This window comes from Vigna umbellata, chromosome 2 (genome assembly GCF_029865625.1).
Source record: "Vigna umbellata cultivar VRB3 chromosome 2, Vumbellata_1.0, whole genome shotgun sequence".
Lineage (NCBI taxonomy): Eukaryota > Viridiplantae > Streptophyta > Magnoliopsida > Fabales > Fabaceae > Vigna > Vigna umbellata.
In genome coordinates, this window is record NC_142166.1 from 2,237,915 (window position 1) to 2,263,569 (window position 25,655).

At 31.8% G+C, this 25,655-nt stretch overlaps 1 protein-coding gene and 1 long non-coding RNA gene across 4 annotated transcripts; one reads left to right on the plus strand and one right to left on the minus strand.

The window, feature by feature from the left end:
* The first annotated feature begins 5,489 nt into the window (after nt 1–5,489).
* Nucleotides 5,490–8,530, plus strand: LOC148203177 (uncharacterized). Of its 3 annotated transcripts, none has more exons than XR_015784140.1 (3): nt 5,490–5,826; nt 5,965–7,533; nt 7,941–8,530. It is a non-coding gene; the product is annotated as an uncharacterized LOC148203177 (long non-coding RNA). The 3 variants fall into 3 exon arrangements; XR_015784139.1 differs by having other exon boundaries at nt 5,497–5,826; nt 5,965–6,142; nt 7,385–8,530; XR_015784138.1 differs by having other exon boundaries at nt 5,965–8,530.
* Nucleotides 8,531–10,302: 1,772 nt separating this feature from the next.
* Nucleotides 10,303–11,170, minus strand: LOC124833794 (17.3 kDa class II heat shock protein-like). The gene has a single exon (XM_047308338.2). It carries the CDS (start codon nt 10,929–10,931, stop codon nt 10,506–10,508), a length of 426 nt encoding a protein of 141 aa, XP_047164294.1. The 5' UTR covers nt 10,932–11,170; the 3' UTR covers nt 10,303–10,505.
* Nucleotides 11,171–25,655: the final 14,485 nt, after the last annotated feature.

The following is a 25,655-nucleotide window of genomic DNA, read 5'->3' on the forward strand; positions in this document are numbered from 1 at the left end:
TTATAAGTAATCAAAATACAACTTGCACCAATTTTAATAATATGCAGTTAATTGCTTTGCTATATAGCAAATGAAAAAAGAGAGAGGTGGTAATTTAAAGTAATTTGAGCGGAAAAAATATATATTTTAATTATTTCCAATAGTGTTAAGTTTTTTTTTTTTAATTAGATTAGTATGTAACCTGTTAAAGTTTTAATTGACTATTGAGTGTCGTGGTTAGACCAATCCCTTCATAGAGATAGAACTAAGTCAAAAGTGATGGTGCTTTGAGGTCCCTTTTCGAACCACTAGTTTTTGGTTATCTTAATAGATATGTTTGATTGCTCTCTTATATTGTAATAGAAAGTTGCTTTTGAAATAATCTAAAATATCTATACATTCTTTATTGTAAACAAAGAATAAATAAATAAATAAATAAAAGGTCGTAAACACTCAAGTATTTACTTTCATTGCTTTATTGACACATGTTACAAATGTCATATCCACTTCAATACTCCTATTTTGTAGATTGTCATGTATATAATTACTTTCTTAATTATAATCCTCGATGCAAAGTATTGAAGTGTTGGTAATTCTTTCGTTTTCTAAAATAGAAAGACCCTTGATCCATTCCATCATTCCTGTTTAATTATAACTAATTAATTATAACAATATTTATGACTTGTGAATTTATAACATATATTCTTTCTTACTAAAACAATTTGAAATTTGCCTTAATCACAAAGTTATATATTATAAATGGAGTGTACGATAATTCTCTTAAAATTACTTTATTAAAATAAAAAATATATAAAATCAAAATTTACTCTATGTATGAAGAAGATACTTATTTTAAAAAAAATTTAAGACAATAAACCTAATATATATAACCCTTATAGAAAATTGTCTTTTTATAAAATTTTAAAGTCCCTCGTATACACTTTTTGTATTACGTCACCTGAATTTATCTCTAATAAAATAAAATATAATAATAATATTGTGAAAAAAAAGAGTCATGATATCTATAAAGTCAACGTCATTTTATTTTAATTATTTCTTTTGCCAAATCAAGAAACTCAGAGTCTAGACTCCAGCATTGTATTTAATGGAAGTAACTTGGATACAAAATACCTAACTCAAAATTCAAAATTCTAAGTATTGGAATTATTCAAACTATAATTACAATATACGAAACAAAATAATTGAAGGAAAACGATTCATAATTTTTGAAGACATCATCATAATCCCCAAAATTGGCAAAAGGTGAGGAAGTTCGTAGGTATCTTCTCCTGACTTCCATTTCGGGGCAGATCAACAAATTCGAAGACTATAAGTGTTTGGTTAGCAATTAAATAAAAGTGGAGATTTTAAATAAAAGTTTATGTTAAAGTTGGCTCTGACTTAAAATACCAATTTTCAAAACAGGACTCTGTTTGAACCTCTCATCTTGGCACATCAATCTCATCGACTATTGTTTCTAGGAAGCGTCGTGGATATTACGTCGAGCTTGTATCACAACCTTAAACTAATGTTAGAAACACTTTTCATACTAATTTCTTATGCAATGTGATTTTATAGGTTACAGTCAAACATCTAGAAATATTGCTGCACGTGAAGGTGAATAATCTTCCTTCTGTCATTTTGACCTAATTATGTTCTGCCTTAACCTTTTAAAATTATTTTAATTTAGTACAAACAATTATGGTTAACGCTACCAGAACATGCTAGCATCTTGAGCACATTCACACAAATTGCAAAAATCAGTAGTACTTTTTTAAGAAATAATATTTTAAAAAGTACTTTGACTTAAATCTCATGTGTTGACTTGTATTGTTTGGCAAAGACTGTTTTAAAAAATACAGAAGGCTAAATTTATGCAAGAAATTTATATACATTTCAAGTAATAAATAACTTATAATTAAAATATTAACTGGAATTTATCTTCGGTAAAAATAATGCGTAATAAATCAACACAAGTGGACTTATTATTGTAAAAAATGTACACATTTTTAAAGTCCATAAATCACGTAACTTATATTTTGTGTTATTTTTTTAATATTCATGTGATCCAACTTTATACGCAATTATTTTAAGCTTGTCTTTAATTAACTTTGGTGGTTCCAAAATAGATATTTAAGTCATTTATGGGACTTTTCAGTGATTAATTATGATAAGCTAAGTGAAATGTTATTTGATATTATTGGCTAACTGATTATAGGAACCGATGAAATAATATCTTGTGTTAAACATTTCTTCTTAAGTGTGATTCAAAGATGACAACTACTTTTTAGGAATTTCTTTCGGGAATGTTCAAGAAATATCTATCAAGTTTACAACTTTTGAAAAACTATACTCTACATAACGTTTATATTATGCTTTTTTTTTTTTTTTATGAGTCTTCGTAGATCTTTCTTTATATATATATATATATATATATATATATATATATATATATATATATATATATATATATATATATATATATATATTTTGTAACATTCCAAAAATATAGTCCAAAACTATATAATAGAATAATCACATTAATTAATAATTCAGATCAGTCTTTACACTAAAAGCCAAACATACGCTTATGGCCGAACGATCTTACAAAAAGAATTAACAAAAACTATATATAGGATAATCAAATATGGGCGAACGGTTTACAAAATAAAATATCGAACGATCACATAACAAAAAGGTAAGGTGATCAAACTACCACCTTACAATAACTAAACTACCGACCGAACATTCTACTCTTCGATCTTCACTTCTACCTCGATCAAGTTCCCTTCTTCTAGCGCCTCTTCCAACAGTTCATCTCCTTCTGCTCACATCCACACGGATGATCATTGCAATGACAAGACGAACATACAAAACACGACAAGACAGGAACACAGGGTAAGCTTATATTATTTAATTCCGATATAATAATACAATTCATACCATCAAACACACAAGATAAATTTCGTCATACATTCCATACAAAGCCTAATACTAGACTGACTGTCTGGATCGTATGAAATCTATGTAGCTATGACGTTCGTGCACCCGAGTGATGTAGTAACTGGGATACCCTCAACAGCTGTCACCCGAGGTTAGTCCTATCTGTCCAAAGTAACCCTAAGGACTAGGACCTCCTGCCGTTCCCACACATGACTTACCCCTTCTACGTGAGGACGAGTACTCGCGGAACATCATGATGAACTGCCAGCTTTGCATAACCACATTCATACTTTACAATTTCCAATATTCATTTAAGAGTCGTTCCTCCCCGGAACGCTCATTCATAATCCATACATTTCATTCATATCATATTCTCATCATCTTTCATTATCCATCATCTTAATATCATCTTTGTTCAAAGATTTTTAAAGACAATTAATACCGAACGTTCGATTTTCACTCAGAATTAGGACGAACGCATGGAACGAGATAGTGAAGTCTCGAGTTCTAGAGTAGGATAAGACCGAGAGGTCACTATTGGTTTGGGAAAGAAATCGAGCATAATCATATATCACTGGAACGACTAGAACGAACGTTACTTACAAAGTGAGTCAATTAAATGAACTAACTCTTGAGAGTTCTAACCGAACATCAAAAGGATCATGCCAAATATTAAGGTTCTAAGCTAGAATCAGATGGATGTATATACTTTAAGACCTTCAGAGGAAAATACTTAGAAGAATTCACATATAGAAACCGACTGTCAGTCAATGACCGAACACGGTAGAGAAAATTCTATTGAAGTTGAATGAACACTATTTTCATCAAGATAGATCATACAAGAAACGAATACGAGCGCTTAGTATAAGGCCGAACACTACTCATTACGAGTGCTTGGTGTGAAACCGATCACTACCAAACTTATAAATAGAAAGCTTAATAAATATAATAAATTACTATTAGAATAGTGTTTAAAAATAACTAAAATATACAAATACATATATTTACAATTTTAAGTCTATCACAGACTACTCAGATGCAACTATGCTTGACCGAACGCTCAAACATAATATTATCACAAGAAGACGATCGTTTTCAACTAGAATTCTTTCCAAATAAAAGAATCTCATTTTAACTAAGGTTAATAATATTACCGACGAACGTATACCATCATAGGAAAATTTCATATCAGAATTCATTCATATTCAACTCATTTCTTAACACATTGTTTCATAACTTTATACAATTCATATCATAATCACTTTTTCATACTTCATACATTTCCATTGCCGAATCATACGGATTTCAATTGGCCAAGCCCTTCCCCGAGTGGCAATCCCGTGGTCTTCCGGTGCTTGAAGTAGAGCTGTCAAATTTTTTCAGAGCCCTAAGGCCAACCCTGGCCTTTTCTATACTGAGGCCCATTTTGTTTGACCCACACATGAGGGAGCTTTTCCAAAACCCCTATCCCCCAACCCCAGAAAGAGTGTTTCATCCTACACCTCCAAAATCTCATCCTGCACCTCCAAAAATTCCACTTTTAACCTTCTGACATCTCATCATTATTCTGCACCTCCAACTTTTTCAAAACTTTATTTTTAACTTTAATAAATATTTTTCCATTTTCTTTTCCTTTTTATTAAAAACAATCTTCACTATCTTAATAATAATTTAATTTAATTTATTTTAAAATTTATAAAATATGTTAATACTTTGCTTTTTATTTAAAATTTAATAAATATTAAACTTAAATAAAAATTATAATATGTACTTATTATATTTATATATTTTAATAATTAATAAAATAATTTATATTTTTAAAATAGTTTTATTAAGAAAATTGAAAAATAATAACTAAAATAAGAATAAAAATAAAAAAAAATAATACTTAAAATCATATTTAATATATTTAAATATATTAAATTATATTAAAATATTAAATTAAATTTAATAATTATTAAAATTTTAAAAAATCAAAATTTTGAAAAATTTGTTAATCGGATATCGATATCCGAAAAGTTATAAATCGGATATCCATATCCGATAAAGAATAGTTTTAAAATTTTATTTTATATATAAATTTTAATAATTATTTAATTTAATTTAATATTTTAATATAATTTAGTATATTTAAATATTTTATTTAATATAATTTTATTTGTTATTTGATAAATAACTGTTTTAAAATTTTACTTATTATTTAAATTTTATTAATTATTTAATTTATTTTAATATTTTAATATAATTTAATATATTTGAATATATTAAATATTTTATTTAATATAATTTACTTTTTTGTTATTATTTTTATTTTTAATTATTTTATTTTTTATTTTTAATATAATTATTATTATAATATAAATTATATTTTAATAATTATCAAAATATAAAATTATATTAAATAATATTTAAATTTTAAATTTAGTTATTATTAAGATGATATATAGTCTTTTTAACAAGAAAAAGAAGAAAATAAAAATATATTTATTAAAATCAAAAATAAATTTTTTTATAAAATTAAATGTATAGAATAATGATGAGATGTTAAAAGATTGAAAGTAGAATTTTTGGAGGTCCAGTTAGTGGTGTAGATGTACCCAGAAAATGGGTTGGGATTAAATTAGGGCGGGTTAGCCTCCTAGCCCCCAAAACCCCAGTTTTCTCTGTTGATCCTGGACATCCCATTTTCTTCTGGACAAACGTTTGCCGAAGAGCTCTACAACAATGGCAACAGACAGCAGGGTCTACGGCGGCAGGCATGGCGGTACAGGCGGGCGACAACACACAGTGGAGTCAACGGCAGCACTTGACGGCAACGCTCGGTGGTATAGGCGGCGGCGATAGCAACGATCGAGTGGTTGAAAAGCGACGATCGAGTGGTTGAAAAGAAGAATCGTGAACGAGGTTAGCTTTTCTTTCAAATACTTCTCTTTCAGTCTGAGAAAGGGGTAAATGCATATTTCAACAATTTTGGTTTATTGAATGAAAAGTTTGTGCTTTGATTATTCAATAGCTTCATGTAACTGTTGGTTTGTTGTGCAGTACACTGCAATTAAGCCTCTTAGGTGACAGAGGACTGATAAAAGTTAAGGAAGCATAAGACAAAACTGAAGGTGGGATTTTGCTTCCCTCAACCACTCAAACTAAGCCTCAAGAGGTTGAGGTGGTTGCTGGTGAAGGAAAGACAGTTGGAAAGTCAAAAGTAGATGTCAGTGTGAAGGTAATGTTGATGCTATGTTGGAGTCTTTAAACCTTTACTGGTCTGTGTTTAATTTTTTTGTGGAGTTAGGTTGGCTCTCATTGATGCTTTGATGTGTTGTGAATAGTCATAAGGGTAATGGATTGCAATTCAAAGCCATGATAGTAATGTTTTAGAATTTGTTTTTTCTAAGAATGATTGTGACCCAGTTTTTCTATGAAACAAGACAAACTCTATGACCCGGATTTCCTTTTAATCTGAACCAATTAGGCTGGAAACCACTACATATATTCACTGTCAACTTGTCATTTGATTTTATTATTCCTTTTCATCTTCTGTTTCTTTTTCTACCACGTTTTTCTTTCTCTTCTTAAAATAATCTTATCTTAATTAACATCAACTACTTTCTAATCTCATAGTATTTAGTAGTTTTCGATTCAAAGCAAGGAGCCAAGAGTGTTTCTCCTGATCTTTCTAGTTCTCAATTTAGATTTTTTAGAATATGTTTTAGTGGATTCTGGTAAAAAAAACAATAATCAATAATAAGCAAGAACAGTGACAAGGGTCAGTGAGAAAAAAAAATCTAAGTTACTAGTTACCATACGTAGTCCTAGTCTTTAACAACCACTAAGCAAAGGAACCATGGTTTTCAGAAGCATACAAAAACATCCAACTGTAACATTATCACCCTCTCTTCCATTCAATCAGATATGCACATGATCAGGCCTAACAATTTGCCTTTAAATTGGTCCACCTCTCTTTAAATGTTATTGCAGTATCTTGGTAGCAGTAACATTTCTTTCTAACTTTTCTATTTTCTTACAATTTTTCTTGTTTTTGAGTGAAATTTTCCATCTATATACTTATTTATACGATAATGTTATAACTAATTTGATTGCTTGATGTCTTGTATTTCTTTTCGCACCATGTTATAAGAATAAAACATCTGTTACTTCTTTTTTTAATAAAATCTTTCATTTTAATTATAACTTTTATGTATAAAACTCCACTACTGATATGGTCTAAAAATAGTTCTATTAGGATAAACATAAAACGAGTTTGATGTATGTTATTTGAAGTCTCTTTATATTTTAAGACTTAATTAAATTTCAAGGATTTCATACCACGTGTTTCTAATTAAGTTTTTATTAATTGATAAATCTGTTATACGAGTTTTATATAAGCTCACTTGCAAAGAGAGTGGCACTTGCTTATAATTTGTTTATGAATAACTTTTTCTATTGTTATATCTCCTTGAACTAGTTCTTGCGAACTTGGTAAATGTTGCTGCCATTAAAGCTGCAATTGAAGGTACAGAGAAAGTAACAGCTTCACAGTTGGAGTATGCAAAAGACAAAATAATTATTGTTATTAAGCGGAAAACAATATTTATATCTGAAGAGTCAAAAAAGGTATGGGTGTATGGCAGTAAATATTGTATTCTGCTTTAGTGCTTAGAACATGTGCATTGTGCTTATGTGATTGATCTAGGCTTCACCATGTAAGGGCACTGTTAAACAGTTTTAGTCCTAACATGTTAGATTTTTTTTTGTTGGATTTGGATCTTTATGTTTTAGATTTTTTCTACTTTTTTCCTGTTACTTCTATTATGGAACTTAACAAATATATCCACATTAAATTGTTGAATCAGAAAAAAATGTTTCCATCACAAGCGAAACAGGGAAAATAAAAAAATAAATTCTTGCTTGTTTCAACAACTGATTATCAATGTTCTTCCACAATTTAATAGAGCTTTCAGAACATTGTCTTGCAATTTTTGAGATGAAAGTGTAAGTTTTTTTTTTTTGTTTTGCTCTAGGTTGTCAAAATCCCATCTGTTATAGGAAGGGAGCAGCATGATTGTGATTACATGTAAATTTGGGTTTCAATCTGTGAGCTTTTGACAAACACTATAGCACTTGTGGTATTCTACCCTTAAAAGCTAGTTGTGAAGAAAGGATAACTGAGCACTTAAATACTCTATCTCACACCTCATACTATTCAATGAGAGTTACGCATCTCATAAACATAATGCCGATCACAGCACCTTATCATAAAAAGAACCTGTTAACTGATGTCATTGTTCTTGTGCAAGCTGAATAATGGGTTTGTTTGTAGGAACGACCAATAATGAGATGATTTTTTAGCATTGTTGGTTGGTTTATGGCAGTTTTGTGAAGGTTTAGGCCAGGACATCAAGTCAGAATTAAGAGGAAAGTTGAAGAACAGTTTGAGTCAGGACCAGTTGCTGCCAAGCAGTTTCAATTTTTCTATTCTCTTTGTATCAAAACAATTGTTCAGTTTCTTTTCTTTTCTTATTTGCTGTTTCAGTTCTGATCCCCTTTCACATGGAGGACAATGTGCAATTCTGATATAGCATGTTCAAATTTTTTTTGCTTTTCTGGTTAAGTTTTTATACTTTCTCGTGCTGATTGCTGTTTTTATTTTTTTCTTTTATAGATCATCGTTGTCATAGTTTAAATTCCATTTGCTATTTTTAGGAAGTAAAGTAGTATAGCTGTTTTGAATTTTTCTTTGCAGTTTCATAGGCTAGTTTGATAGGTTACTTTGCTGTTTTTACTAACCAGTTCTTCTTAACAGCTTTAATTTTTACTAATCAGTTGTACTAATTCTTATTGCTTACGCTAATCCTATCACATCATACGCACGTTTCCTTATAGCTGCTATGAAATTACAAAAGAATTCACTTTAAGTTCACAATCCTATGCCTTTCACTGTTATGAAATTATAAATTTTTTAAATGAGTTTTATTTTTCATCCTATAAAAAAAAGTCCATGGACTGGTTCTAATCCACAAGGATTTGGGGATATTTAGCCCAGTGGATTTTCTAAATAAAAGATTTTTTTTGTCCCAATCCATGTGGACAGGGGCCAAGGGTCAAGTACTATGATGTGGGTTTATTTGACAGGTATAGTTTGAAGGCTGCAAGTACTAGTTTTAGACAACAGCAGAGTTCCTGGTCTATCATTGTTTTGCACCATGATTTTTAGCGTTTTCTTTTTACATCTCAGTTTAATGCCTGATTCGGACAGATCCTGCTAAGCATGGCGAGGGTTTCTTCATTGCTTTGTTTGTTAGGAATATAGGAAAGGTGCATCTTGGGACTGTTAAAAAAAAAACGAAAAATTTTCTTTATTGCTTTGTTTGTTAGGAAATTAGGAAAGGTGCATCTTCGGACTGTTCAAATAAAACGAAACTAGAATTTCCCGTAGCACTCCCGGAATTAAAAACGCGCAAAGAAAGAAGAAACGTATGACGTATATTAGCACGAATCCATTCAAAATGTGGTTATATGATCAAACTGATGTAGCTTCCGAAATGGGAGGATATAAGGAGGTGACCAAGATAAAATTAGAGGTGTAAAATGTTTTAAATTTACTTATTTTCATTTAAAACAGTACATTGTATAATTATTTTGGCGCCATTTGCCATTTTCTTACTTATCTGCATATTAATATTGATTGAGTTTTGTCTAGCCCGGGCTAAAAAAAATAAGAGCCGATTTCCATGCGGCGTTAAAAGATAGAGATGGTCAATTAGTAGGGGTAACAGTCAGTTCTTTCAATTTGACCTACTAAAAGTGGCAGAGTGTTGTCTAACACCCCAGAGGCGTGGGTTAGTTTGTTAGGTTTATTATATAATTAATGCCTTAATTTTGCTTTAGTGAATGTAGCCTAGAATATCCTTTTGTTATACAGATATTATTTAATGGAGTATTTTATTTATATCTATATAAATATATAAGATGATACTATACATTTACACTTCAAAATATTTCTTTTCTTGACAATGACTTTTTCCCAATTCTTGACCATCTTGAATGGATTTTCTTTTATCAAATTAAACTTAAATATGTAATATCATAACAATGATGATAATAATAATGATAAAAATGAAATGCATTTTTTTACATTGCATGACAACAAATCGTGAAAATGTTTAGTCGTTGAAATGAAAAAATGTTCATACTACGTTAATGGAATAAGATATCAGATATACTTCTAAGGGTTTTATAGATTCATTCATCGGGGCTTTTCAAAAGAAGGGTATTTTAAGTTTCCATAAGCTGATTAATTTTTTCACACCCTTTCCATAGTAGACTTTTTTATTATTACAGAAGTCGATTTCTACTCATCATAACACTGAGAGTTTAAAATTTACAAATCAGAGGAATTAGACAAATTAAAGTTTACTTCAAAGCATTCATTATTATATCACTGCATTTAGATCACATTCATATTCAGATGAACAACAAAAACTGAAGGAAAGACGCAAAACCATATAAAAACATTCAGAAAATGAAGGCATGGATAGAGATAGGTGCAGTGCAATGCCACCGGTCGATCTTGAAAATCAAGAAATTTAATCAACCTTGAACACAAGAGGCTTTAACTCCTTGGGTGGAGGAGGAGGCAACTTGTTGATGGTGATGGTGAGCACACCATCCTGATACCTGGCAGATATGGTATTTTTGTTGGCATTATGCGGAAACTTAAACTTGCGCATGAACTTTCCCACTCTTCTCTCCATCCTCAAATACTTAGTCCCTACTTCCTCCTTCTCCCTCTTCCTCTTGCCGCTAATGACTAGCACACTGTCCTCCTCCACCTGCACGGTAATGTCCCCACCTTTCAGCCCAGGCATGTCGATCACAAAAGCGTAAGAATTCGGATACTCCTTCATATCAGTAGGGGTGGCAGCCATTGATTTTGCATCTCGGACGTACGTCCAAAAAAATTCACAGAATATTAGAAGGAAGTTACAGGAGGTTCCGTACCTAATTCCCATGCTTCTATTAGGGTTTTGACTGTTCGTGCCTTAAGAAACAAAATTCATTCTTTGGACTTTGGGCTTTGTCCTATCCATATGATGATCCCCTGCACACCTCACCATCCTGATCCCCTGCACCTCCCTCTCATCTTCCGCAGGAACAGTCCAGTATATTTCGTGGCAAGATCTGGTTCCGTTACTGCAGGCGAAGGTGCGTGCTTTGCTGTACACGGGAATAAAACTCAGAATAGATTAATAGAAAAGTATATTGTGGGGAGGGAGTGACGCGAGGAAGGAGTGTGTGAAACACTTAAGAGAGAGTGTTGCTGTCCCTGTCATAAATGAAATTTGGGGATTTTTAGTACATGAGAAAAACGAGGAGTGGGGCCCAGTGTGATGGGTGTTGATTGGGTCGTGACACTGTTATTGGCTGGTGGTATTGCGGTTAAGGCGCAGTGGAATGCGATTGTGTTGAGCGAGCTTTCGCCCTATGCATGTATTTTCATCACTGGATATGAGTAGTCACACTCTTATTCTATCTGTTTTTCTTTTATTCTTTTTTCGATAATAATAAACTTCCTTGTTTTATCTCCACTCCCACCTTCCAACAACTTCACCAATTTTTCTTTTTTCAAAAATTATTTATTTATCATAAAATATTTCTGGAAAAAATTAATTATATTAAGTAAAACTCACTTCAGTTATTTTTTGAGCTAATAAAAATAAATATTCATGCTGAGAGAATTCCAAAATAGAATTTGGTGGCTTTACCCATCACTGTGGAAATATCTAAATAGATAGTTTTACTGTCATCCAAATTTGTTAAGAAATTGTTAATATTTTAACACTAGATATTAGTTTATTTCTTAAATGACACACACCCTCTTTTTGTTACAGGATGAGTTATAGAGCTTTGTTTGTCAAAGAAGTAAACATACTAAATATGTTTCAAAACATTATTAATTATTAACAAAAACTAAAATAATAGATAAATAATTGAGTTATTTTAGTGAGATTCTGTTTTACGACTCATGTATAATAAAAACTTCAGAAAAAACAATGATTTTAACATATTTACATCTTAAAGATATTGATGATAAGTTAATTCAATGTGAGTTTATCATCTATAGAAAAATTAACATGTTTATCTCTGCTTAATTAAAAAATTTAAATAAGCTTTACTCGGATAAGTAAACTTTCGGAAGTCACCAGTCTATTTAAATAAACATAAAAATAAGTATTATATGTATTATTACTATAATAAGTTTACTATAAAAAATATATATTTTTATGTTTATTTTTTAAACTTATTAAGATGTGGTTTTGAAAAATAATTAAAACTTATATAAACCCATTACAAAATAAATTTATAGTTTGCTAGAGATCTTATTTTTTGAAATAAATTATCATGAATATTATGTTACTTTAAAATATACATAGGAATACATAAGTTAAAATTTATAAAATTTGGTATACATTTTTCACTTTTATGCTGAATTAGAATACTATAATTAAATCTATATGTCAAAACAAACTAATTGATCAAAACACACAACATATAATGACACTGTATATTCTTTATTAATGTCAAACTCAAAATATAATAAAGTGTTGTTTAACCTTTTCTAATTATAACCCTGATATTAACTGATCAACAATAGTGCTGTAAATAAACTTAAGTCTACCTACAAAGAACTATCTTATTTATTTTTATCTAACTTGTATTTTTTTATAAAAGAAAGTGAAAAATACAAAAAAGTAAGATAATTTCATTATTTAAAACCAAAAATGAGAAGTTTCATATATTAATCGATTTAAGATAAATATTAACAGTGTAATGATTTTAACTATTTTTTAGAAGAAATCAAAATAAATATAAAAAGAAATTACTCTGATTTTTTAGAAAGTAGAAACATCTCTCAGTAATATATTATGAGTTTATGGAAGATATTTATGTGTTGAAGTAAAATTGAAATCCAATTTATGAGAAGGAAAAAAATTATTCAAAACCTCAATGTAATTAATTATATGAACAAGAAATAAAAAAATTATAATAAATTAAATTTATAATTTATTATATAAATTTAATATGCTCTTGTTTTTGTCAGTTTGATTCTTTAATAATCTATAAATGAGCATATTTTTTATTTGTTCTATGCAAATAATTTGTTATTTCATTCCTAATATTACACAAATTATAATAAATGATGCTGAAAGTACTAAAAAGAAAAAAAATAATTGGAGTAAAATAAAAAAACACAAAAAGAAACTAATCAATATTTTCTAGGAAGAAAAAAATATTCGTTTCAATTATATATATAATTAAGTTGAAAATATTTAAAACATTTCTATTCTATATAATTAAATTATTTTTTTATTATAACATAATCTCTATATCATATGTAATAAATAATATGTTTAATTATTTTGTTTTTAAATAATAAAGAAAATTACCTGTATAATAGGTTCTATTGTACTATTTATGTTTTTCCTAATAATTGTAATAGTAATAAATACTTTTTTATTTTTCAATATAAAAGATTTTTTTTATTCCTTCTTATCAATCAAACAAATTTCTATTTTCACTTTTTTTTTCTCCAATATTTTGTTTTGTCCTCTTCTGTTCAACAGTTTAACGTTAACAATAATATGTGTATATTTTAAATTAACAATTATTTAAGATGGAAGGTACAGACATACATGGTATACATTATCATGTTTCTACTTTATTAATATAGCATTAAATATGTAAGAAAAAGTTAAAAATAAAATATTTGACTTTAATTTATTGGTAGTGGTAAAAGTTTATACACTTTTTATTAGTGTTAATTATTTTACTGAGCTGTTTTAAAATTTTAATTATTTTTATAATGTTATTTAAGAAAATTTATAAAATCAGATAGAAAATGTCAACAAGCTAAAGACAAATTGTCAAATTCATGTAAATTGACAAACAGTGATACTTTATTACCTTACCCCGTTTTCTCAATTTATCTATATAATATATTTTTAAATCCAAATAAAGCATTTTTAATATTAACTATATAGCATAATTGGAACAATTATTTTGTTTAGAAATAAAAAGTATTTAGTGAAACATAGTTTCATATTTGAGAAAAGTTTTCTCACTTAACTTCTATAAAATTAATCATCCTCAATTATCATTTTCACTGTTAAGTGGTGAAATAACATTGAACCCCAATTATTGGAACCTAAAATGTCTATTTAGCTAAGGAGAGTGTAAAAATTTGTGTTTTTTTTTTCAATATATTATTGTAAAACTTTGGGAATATTTATTCTTTTTATTCTTCTGTGTTCTTAAACTCTTTCTCCTTGATATGTTTGAATTTTATATTACTTCATATTTTTTGTTTGGTTTCTTATTTCATTTTTAAATTCTTCCAAAATTGAAAATTATCTTGCAATGGCAGTGCATGAAAGATTAATTCCATTATAATATATGTTATTTTTTATTAAATATTTGTTCATTTTAAAGTTCAACATTTTATTTTCCTCCATGTCAAATTCTGGCTTTGTTTGTTTGTATTGTACTATGTTTCTAAGTAATTGAAGTCATAATTTTTCTATAACATTTATTTGAAAATAAATCATTTGAAAGAAAGGATAATCATTTGATATATATATATATATATATATATATATATATATATATATATATATATATATATATATATATATATGTATATATATATATATTAAAAGAAAATGGGTGAAAACATTATTAAGAAAAAGAGAGGGGCTTTTTATTTAAAAGAAAACAATTTTATAGTTTATGTTAAACTTTTAAAAAAAGAAGCTGAGCTCATTTTCTTAAAAGTGTTCCCCTCTCTAGAAAGTTTCTTCTTCTTCCTCTATTTTCTCTCTAATCTTCACATTGAACCAGCTATTGCATTGTCATTTAGGTGGCGCCCCGTGTTCCCGGAGTTGAGAGCTCCATTTTGAATAGAACGTTTTCTTCATTCCGATTGGTAAGTTGTTTTCCTCCTTCTCTTCCATTGTCTTTGAATCTAGGGCATGCTACTTTACTGGTTGCATGCAGCTGATAGCTTTTCCCTTTAGTTTCATTGTTCATTCTAGCTCTAAGAGTTGTACTCTACCCCAATTTGGTGGTTTGTAGGTCTTGTTGAACTTGTTTCTGTGTGAGGGTTACTGTTTTGGGGCTTCTTCTAAAGTGGTGTGCTTATAACCACCAAGGCAAGGGGAGGTAATTATTTTTCTTCAAATTTAATTCTTGAATCTACTTTGTAAATGAATGCATGTTGAATTTTGGACTGTCGTTCGGTTTTGTACGGTACTTTGGATTTTAAGTATATATGATGGTTTGAATTGAATGGTGTAATTGATGGAACTATGATTGATTGCTTTATAGTGAGTTTGATGAACTTAATTACTGTATTGGATCATGTTAGAAGTGATTTGGAGTGTGAAATCTGTTGTAATTTTAGCTAGGTAGAAAACTTGGTGATTTGGTAGTGTTTTAGGTCATTTTGGAGAAAGTGAGGTAGTGAATTTGAGAGTTAGGGGTTCTGGGTATAATTGGGCTATTGGGGCAGTCTTAGCAAGTGGATTGTGACTTGTTTGAGTCACCAAATTGGTCATAATAGGTACAAAGTGTTAGAATTGGGTTTGGGGTCCTCTAGTTATTGAGTTTGATGTTTTTTAGTAGAAATTGAGTTGGTTTAGTACATCTAATTCCTATCCAAATGACCAATGCAATACTTTACTTTCATCTATAAACATGTTTCATATCTGTCGCAACCGGAATCGCGACGGGACGACGATCCAAAAAGAAACGGGTTTCGAAAAGAGATTTGGAGTCGCCATCATAGTTTATTATGGAAAACTATGGAAAAACCATAAAAGGATAAGGCATGGTCTACAAGAACCAGATTCTGGGTTCGGGAGTCGGTTACGTGTAGGGAAGATATTAGTACCCTACAACGCCTGCCCTAAGGCAGTACCTTTAACTAAATACACGAATATGATGTGGTTTTAAAAATTGTTTAACTGTCCCATAAAACAAAATTCTAAATAAACAAAATATATATTTTAGTTTTTTGGGCCTGACAAGGCTTGACCTTGCTCCTACGTATTCTCATCCAAAATGAGAAATCAGGGTTACGTAGTTCTTTTGGAAACTGCTTGAAAATTTTGCTTGAGGAATTATTTGAGAAATTTGTTTGAGAAATTGATTATGGATAAATTTGGATTTTTGGGGAAGTGAACCTGACAAGGACTGGCCTTGCTCCTACGTATCTCCATTTTTGATGGAGAATCAAGGATCACGTAGTTCTAGCTAGAAATACTATTTGTTGTTTAAAAAAAACCAGATGCTTTTGATTTCTTTGAAGATTTTATGTTTTTAATACTTTCGAGAAAAAAAGAAGGTAATGAGTACTAGGCCGACGCGGACGGTCACACGAGTACTTATTCCTTTCGAATAATACTTAAATATTTTTAATTATTTTTTTTAAAAGAGGAATAACGATATTAAACACTAGGACGATGCGAACGATCACACGAGCACTCATACCGTTATCTACTCCTCTAGGAAGACTTGAGAGTGTCGAGTGCTAGGCTGATGCGGACGATCGCACGAGCACTCATACCATTATTTAAAATATTTGATATTGAGGATATTAAGTACTAGGCTGATGCGGATGATCGCACGAGCACCCATATCCTCATTTAATATTACGTAAATAAGAGAGAAATGTATTGAACACTAGGACGATGCGGGCGATCACACGAGTGTTCAACCTTTAAAACGTATTTTTGTATTTTTTTATAAGAAAGAAGAAGAGGTTTTTAGCACAAGGACGACGCGAGCGGTCACACGTGTGCTTAACCTTTAAAACTTATTTTTATAATTTTAATTTAAGAAAGGAGAAAAGGTTTTTAGCACAAGGACGACGCGAGCGGTCACACGTGTGCTTAACCTTTAAAACACATTTTTGTAATTTTTATTATTTATTATTATTTTTTATTATCGTCTTTTTCGTGTTTAAAGTGCAGCAAATAAACCAAAATAAAAATAAAAGACAAGATCTAGGAGTGGGGTTATCATACAAGGGGTTACATACAGTAAAAACTAATAACCAAACAAATACTAATAAAAATAAAGAAACAAAAGCATAAAAATGAAGCAAGAGAAACAGCCCAACAAGAATAGGGGTGTAGAGATTAAAAACCAGAGGTGCGGAGTAAAGTTGAGGCTCCTTTGGTTTGGGTCAAAGTCCTTTTTCTCCAACTTTGAATCTGCCAAGGTGTAAAGATGAAAATGGAGGTGTATCCAGAAATGTGTGTCCAGGTCCAATTCTTTTTTACTTGCAGAAACAAAATGGGTTTCAGCCCATATGGCAGGGGGTGCGAATGGAGTTGCGCGTGTGGCAGGAAGAGAAGGGAAGCAAACCGCACCAGGCCCAAGGCCTCTTAACCCTAATCAGAAACCCATTAGGGGTTCCTCCAACTTCAGTTCATTTTTCATTCAGAGACCTTTTCTTCTTCCGCATGGGGACCAAAGGAGGCTGGGGTTTCTCCATCATCCACGGCAACTCCATAGCCAGCGTCGCCGCACACCTCTTTGGCCGGCTGGGAAAATTGTCGGCGACGTCGCCTGTGCTGGAAGCACCGCCACCCATCGCGACGTTCTTTCCTGTGTGCGTGTAAACTCTGCCACCGCGGAGCATAGGCGGCGACACCGGTGCTCGCACCTCCACCACTCTCTGCTGCCAAGGTCATCGCCGGTCGCGCGCCAGGTTCTCCTTTCCTGCTCCCCCTCACACGGGAGAGAGAAGTACTCTCGACCCTACTCGTGCCAGTGCAACTCCCAGCCACCGTCGCCGGCGTGCACCACTCGTCTCTCTCTCTCCCTCTTTCTCTTCTTCACTTGCAAGGAGGAAATCCCTTTCCCCTTCATTTTTCACACGACACTGCCATCAACCTAATCCCAGGAATTGCCCTCCTTCGTTTGAGATTAGAACTTGCAGCCGACGATTATTCCCATACCCCTCTGATATCTATTTTCTGTTTTGGGTGCTGGGATGAATTTATGTGATGGGAAACATGGTTGAGGTTAGGAACCGAGTGAGTTCTTCTCTGTTTTTCAGGTATTGAACCAAATGGAGGACAAAATGAAAGATGAATGGATACTGAGGGAGACGATTCAATGGGCGAGTGAAAATGATGGTCATGAGGATAAAAAGAGATCAATTTTGTGTGAGAGATGATTATTGAATGTTCTTTCGAGCTTCAGGGGTTCAAATCCTTTGCTTGTGATGATGATTGGAAATGAGGGGAGGGTTGAAGGCTTAGTCCCCTGGTTTATGAAAATTGGGAGTGGAAAGAGGAGGTGACTGGAAGGGTGTTGGTAGTAGCCGTGAGTGTCAAGATATGGCCATGGGTGAATTTGGATGGTGAATGGAGTATCTGACGAATGAATGGAGGCATCAATGGTGTTTTTTTTGAGCGATGATAGGTGTAGTGGATGATGGGTTATGTTTGTTGGGGTGTTGGAAAGGGATGAAAATGATGGGCCGTGGTCATGAGGTGTTGGAGATGAGAATGAAGAGGAAAGGGGTGAAGATATGGGAATGGAGAGAGCGGTCCCTCTCTTCAGTGAGGGTGGATGATGGATGAAGATTGGGTGACTGAGAATGGAGTTTGAAGTTCAGGTCTAGGAGATCAAGAGTTGGAGGTGAAAACGAAGAGGGAAGGGATGAATACTGAAGGAGCTCTTGGTCGTTGTTCCCCCTGGAGCCACGGTTTCTTCCCCCTCCTTTCCATTACCTCGTGCCCTTTTCTTCTGCTTCTTCTGTATGCGCCCCATTTGCCTTGTACCCACTTCCGTATGCCAAAACTGCCTCTGCCACCACTATTACTCTCTGCAGAAAATCATTTATGTCCCCTCTCGCTCCAACATACGCACACATTTTTTCTTCTTTCTTTTTTTTAGTTATATTAATTATATTAAAATATAAGGTTTAATCCTTTTCGACATCCCTATTTATGTACGAATGTCTCAATTGGGTCCTCGTTTTTTAAAGTGTATCAAAATGGTCCTTAATTTTGAAAATTGATATCAATTGAGTCCTTTCCGTTAAGTTGGGTGGACGGTGTTAAAAAAATTGATGAGTGGATGCTGAGATGACGAACGAACGCTCGTCCACCAGCGAACGAACGCTCGTCCAGCAAAGAACGAACGCTCGTCCACCAGAGAACGAACGCTCGTCGACCTCTTAGTGCTGGACGACCGTTCGTTCCACACTGGACGATCGTTCGTTCGATGGTCGACGAGCGTTCGTTCGCTGATGGACGAGCGTTCGTTCGCTGGTGGACGAGCGTTCGTTCGCTGGTGGACGAGCGTTCGTTCGCTGGTGGACGAGCGTCCGTTCGTCATCTCAGCATCCACTCATCAATTTTTTTAACGCCGTCCACCCAACTTAACGGAAAGGACTCAATTGATATCAATTTTCAAAATTAAGGACCATTTTGATACACTTTAAAAAACGAGGACCCAATTGAGACATTCGTACATAAATAGGGATGTCGAAAAGGATTAAACCTAAAATATAATAAAATATAACGAGGTAAAACAAAATGATAAAGAAATAAAAAGAAATAATAAATGAAGGGGAGAATAAAATAAAATAAGATGACTTATATAAATAAAGATAAAATAAAAACAAAATAATAATAGATAACAAAAAATAAATAAATAATAAAAAGGGATAAAAACGAAAATAAAAATAAAAATAAAATTGATAAAGAAATAAAAATAAATAAATAATAAACATAGGAGAACACATTAAAGTAAAGTCAAAAATCAATCCGGACGAAATTCGGTATTGACAATATCAATATTAGTGTTACAGATTTTAAATTGTTCATTTGAATATGTCTAAGATGCACCAAAACTAGAAAAATCACGTTGTTGTTAAAAACTGATAAGAATAATCGATTATCTCACTTGATAATCGATTATTCTAGTTAGAGAGTTGTATCCTCTTCAAAGCTATCGCAAATAATCGATTATCACATATGATAATCGATTATTGTCGTCGGAAAATCATCCAGGACAATTTTGGGTGGTTTTTGGGGTTCTGGATATCATTTTTGGATGTTCTTTAGGTCGTTTTAGGGGTTTTGGGCCTTTCCAGAATTGTTGGTGATGGTTTCAAAGTTATTTTCCTTGTCTAAGTATGAGTTTAAGGGGTTTTTGCACTGTTTAGTGGGTCTTCTTGGACTGTTATTGTCTGTTAATGTACATGGAATGGTTTCATGTGATTTTTCATGACTTATTAAGTTGTTTGTGGTCTTTTGAAGTATAATTAGTATTATATCTATGTTTGTATGCAATGTAAAAGTGAAAGTATGTGATTTTCAAAGTATGTGATTTTCAAAGTATATGATTTTCAAAGTATGTTTGATGGACGTAATTTCATAGACCTCACAAGGGGTTATATGGTGGTGCCTCATGTTGTGATCCATAGTGAATTCTCGTGTTGAGATTCAAGTATGTTTAGAATGAATGTAGGAGCTCAGTCTTGGGGGCCATCCTGAAACTCCAATGGTCTTTCTTCTCACGTAGAGAGGATTGAACCATGTGGTGAGGAGTAGCAGGAGGTCTTAGTCTTGGGGGCTTCCACTACGTCTCAAGGCCCGAAACAGGCTAACCTCGTGAGTGTGGTAAGGTGGGGGAGCCCAAGTTTCATAAGCCATCACAAGACCCGCCATAGCTCGACTATCATTCTAAAGTCCGGACGAGTCAAGTATAGAACGTAACATGTTAGGATGCGTGTTTATCTTGATTGATTAAATTTAGCTCTGGCATGCACGTCTGGTTATATTGTATGCTTTTTATATAATTAGCTCACCCTTGCATGTTTGTGTTGTTTGCATATGTTTCTTCTTGCGATAATCATCCACTTGGATGGGAGCATATTCGAGGAGGTGCCCTTGGAGCAAGCCCTGGAGGAAAAGAATGTTGAATCCTATTATCATTAGGATATTTGTACTTTGAATTATGAGTTTTAAAAATGTTATCTGTAAAACTTATGGTATTTTGGAAGACTTTTGTAAGACCCTTGAAACTTGTTGTAATTAAGATACTAGATATTTTTGAAAATAAAAAAATTAATTTTATGTATAAATGCTACAGTAAAATGCTACAGTAAAATACGTATAGTGCTACAGTAAAATATGTACAGTGCTACAGTAAAAATACCTCGTGAATCATGTGTTGCTACAATACTGCTACAGGAAAAATGTAGTACAAGCTACAGTACGGCTACAGTGAATAGTAGTACAACTACATTACTGCTACAGTAACCCCTAACTTCAACTATAAATAGGAGTGAGAAATGAAGTTTTAGGGGAGTAGAGTGAAATTGGGTAAGACTTTTGCCAAAAATAAGGAGATATTAGGAATAGGATCTGAGTTGTAGAGAAGGTAGCGAGAGCTTCTGAAGAAGTGCTCTTCATTCATAAAGGAGGGAGAATCAGGTAAGGGGAGCTAACCTTAAGCAATTCGTTTCGTATTATCTTGAGTCTTGATTATGCAATATTTTGCTTTTGTCTGATTTTAAATTTTGGAATATGAAGTATTTTGTTTCTGCATGACCTTGAAATTTTAGTGAGAACATGCTTTTGTGTTTAGATCCAAGTGTGATAGTTGTAAAATTGTGATATTGATTATGTTATATCATTTGTATATTATTAGTGGTTTATGTTTGTATTTTTGGATGGATTAGAAGTTGTCTAACCAGCTCTGCCAGATTCAACTTCTTGTTTCCCCAAAGCTTTTGTTGTTTCTTATATCTTTATTTTGGAAGGACGAGAAGTTGTCTAACCGGCTCTGCCAGATTCAACTTCTTGTTTCCCCATACTTTTTACTTCTTATTTATATTGTATTTTTGGAAGGATGAGGAGTTGTCTAACCGGCTCTGCCAGATTCAACTTCTTGTTTCCCCAGAAATTTTATTGTTTTATCTATCTTTTTTATTGTTATTGCATCTTTCTGGAAGGATGAGAAGTTGTCTAACCGGCTCTGCCAGATTCAACTTCTTGTTTCCCCTGAATTTTTATATTAATATTATTATGGTAAGAAGAGCTAATTATTTTGTATGAATTTATTTTATAAAAATATATGCATATGAATATTGAACTGGTGTGCTCTTGTGAAACTATTTTATGACTTTTATGATACTGAATGTTATAACTGAAACTGTGAAATTGTACATGTTGTGATATAATGAATTCAATCTGTTTTGAATGAGTTTGTTGGCTGAAATTGATCTCAATTGGAAGGTCTGGAGTAAGGGTTCTGTAATAGCTTGTATATGGGTATTAAATAGATGTACAGATATTGTTTGAGGTTACCGTGAGAGGAATTGAAAATATTAAAAATTGGCATTTCAGATTTAGAGCATAAGAGAACATGATAGATAATTTAAATAAATCAATTAATTATTGAGGGCCTTATTTGTTGGTAGGATAAAGGAACCTTAAAAACCTGAGTTGGCACATCCCTGATCATTCAGCCCTGGCCTGGTCCAGTCAGTTGTGACTAGTCATATGTGTTGGCGTCGAAGGTGAGTTTGATGCGTTCAGACATCTAGGTCCTCTCCGGTGACCAATTGGGGTAAAGAAAGATTTCTACTAGGATGAAAATAAAATAAAACAAGTTAATTGTAGATGCATAAAGTTATCATGATAAAATCTTTATATATATTTCATTTATCGTTACATTGAGCCCAGACTTTAATATGTAGTTCCTAAGATATGTTGATGTATTTTGGCTGATCTATGATCTTTGTTTGGTGAAAATATGTTGAGTTATACTCGTTATGGGCAAAATAAATATGCTGAGTTATACTCGTTATGGGCAAAATGAGTTTATAATATGAAGTATTGATATTTGGCAATATGTTTAATTTATTGACACCAAAACGAGTTATTATGAATTTATGATTAAAGAATGAACATGATTGAGTTAGGTGGATAAGAGGGTATGAATTGTTGATTTCATGAAATGTTGGAGTGGATATAAGAAATCATTACTTATGAAATGATGTTTACTACCGGGAGTAGTGTGTTCGAGTTATACCATGAGAGCTTGATATGAGCAAAGTAACACCCGAGGTTTATGAAAGCAGGCAGAAAGTGGTCTGACCATAAGGCTTTGACATAAACATATGATTCGTAAGTTGTATAGAAGCAGGCAGAGAGGGGTCTGACCATAAGGCTTCAGAGAGTAAGACATAGTATACAGGAAAGGCTTAAAGAAGCAGGCAGAGAGCGGTCTGACCATAAGGCTTCGTGAGTAAGCATGGTATACTTATGAAAATGGGAAAGAGGATTTTGAAGAAGTGAAGAAGAAAAAAAAATGGATTAATGACATCGGGATAATGGTATTTATAAATTGCGGAAATATATGATTGAAACATTTATATTATAATTAAGTTTAATGATTGTATGATATGGTTGGCTTACCCTTATTTGTTTGTGCTATGATCATATAACTCATGTTATATGTGAGCAGATAATGTTGCAGATGCGGTTGAAAAAGCTTAAAGATGATGAGAGAGATGCGGGGAAAAACTTTCAGGGATTTTTGTAAAAAGAATAAATTTGCATTGGAAAAATATGTTTAGTAAGACTTACAAGTTAAATTTCGAATTTATGTTAAGTGGTGAAGACTATAATGTTTAAAGTTTGTAAGTTTGGAATTGTACTTTGAAAGAATTGAAATAAAGTTTTATTGTTTATATCAGATATCAAATTAATTTAGTCTTTACTATAAGTAATACCCTTTAAATTATTTGGGTGTTACAACTTTAGTACCTCATGTTTGGATTCCTAGCTTATTAAGGATGGCTGTAACTCCCTATACTCTGACTTATGTTTCCAACTACTTTCTATATTATTATATTTTAATGACGTCTTTATTATATATGCATGACATATATTTTAGGGATGTTACATTGGGTAATCATGGCTAGATTTATTTGAACTTTCTATGTATTGACATGAAATATATTTTTATTTGAAATTTAGAAAACTAAATATTTTGGTTTTTCATTTTTGGTTGAATTGTTTATGGATAAATGGTTGAAAATCATTGAGTGATACATTGGGAATTTTGAATGTTGAGTTGAAATTCTTCAATATGTAATATATGTTTGTAATTAATTGGATATTATAAACTTGATAAAAAGTTTTTAAAACAATAGTTTTAATTAATATTTTTACCCGTCGCATACATTTATTTTCTTTTATATTTTTGCTAAAGCAAAAATTGAATATAGAGATTTGGTTTTAGCCTTATAATTTACTTGGATGAGAAATAAATTGTTGTTCATATAACGTTGAAAAAAAAAACTAGCTTACTATAACATTACATTTATGTTTGACATATAAAAGATAGATGAAAAAGATGTGTGATAATATTTTTATAATTAAGTGATTAATATTTAAGTTTAATCTAGAAGGTTAGATGAATAAAAAATGACAGATCAAATGGAAATCTAGTTTTAATGTGTATAAAGCTTGTAGGTGAGATGTAAATTTGTTTAAAAAACATACTCATCACGGTGGCAAGCATATGGTGTTTGTTAGAGATTCTTTTAATGACTAAAATTGTTTTTCCTTGTTGTTATAGTGTGGACGTATGTAATTGTTTTTAGGGTAATTCGATTATTGTTTTATATAAATGTCTTCATTGATTGAGTTGAACATGACTTTTATGATTTTTTTTTTCATATTAGATGTTTAATTGATTTTAAATTTATTACACAATTTATGTTTGTATAATTTTAAATTTAGGTTAAACTCTTTAGTTGTCCTAATTTTTGTGTGTTTGTCTCAGTTTAATCTCTGTTTTATTAGAATTTCCAATTTAGTCTTAAAAAGTGTTAATTTGAGTCAATTAGGTCTTGCTGTTAAATTGTGCTAACCGAGTTAAATTTTTTATGAGCTGGGACATTGACGTGACATGTTTTTTAAACGTGGCAAGATGTTACGTGTAAGTTCCTAAGTTTAACGTGAAAAATGTTTGATTAAAAAAATAAAAAAAAAATCATCTTCCATTACAAGCAGCACCCAAAAATCTTCTTCCCAGCTGAGAGACACAACAGAGAAAGACACAACAGAGAGAGAAGAAGGAAGCAATGGGAAAGAAGAGTGGAAATGGTGGTTGGAGCGCCAGTGGAGATGCACGGTTCGACATTTCTCGCCATTTGGTGAACCGTTTTGGAAGAGGAAGGGAACGGGCTCGTGACGCCTTTTCCAAAATCTAACTATGGTTATTGTTATCTTCCTTGATTAATTTTGAAGTGTGTTCTCTACTATTTAGTTTTGTCTATCATCAATGTCTATCGATCCTTTCGAAATTAAAATATTTTTTGTTTTTAGCTGTGTGCTGCTGTTGCTATACGTGTTGTTTTCGATAGCATTGATATGTCATCATTATGATGCTGTTGAAGAAAGAAGAGACATCGAAATCGGTCCTTCATTCGCTTTTGTCAATCTAAAAGAACTATCAGAGACGATTCCTCATAATGAAAGAACTGGAAAGCACAACATCGAATAATCAACCCCCAAAAACAAGAAAAGGAAAAAAAACACCCCTTTTCCGATCAACCCCCAAAAATCACTTCTTTAAAATAAAAAAAAAATAATTTACAAGATATGAAAAAAAAAACCCAAAACAAGATTAATCTA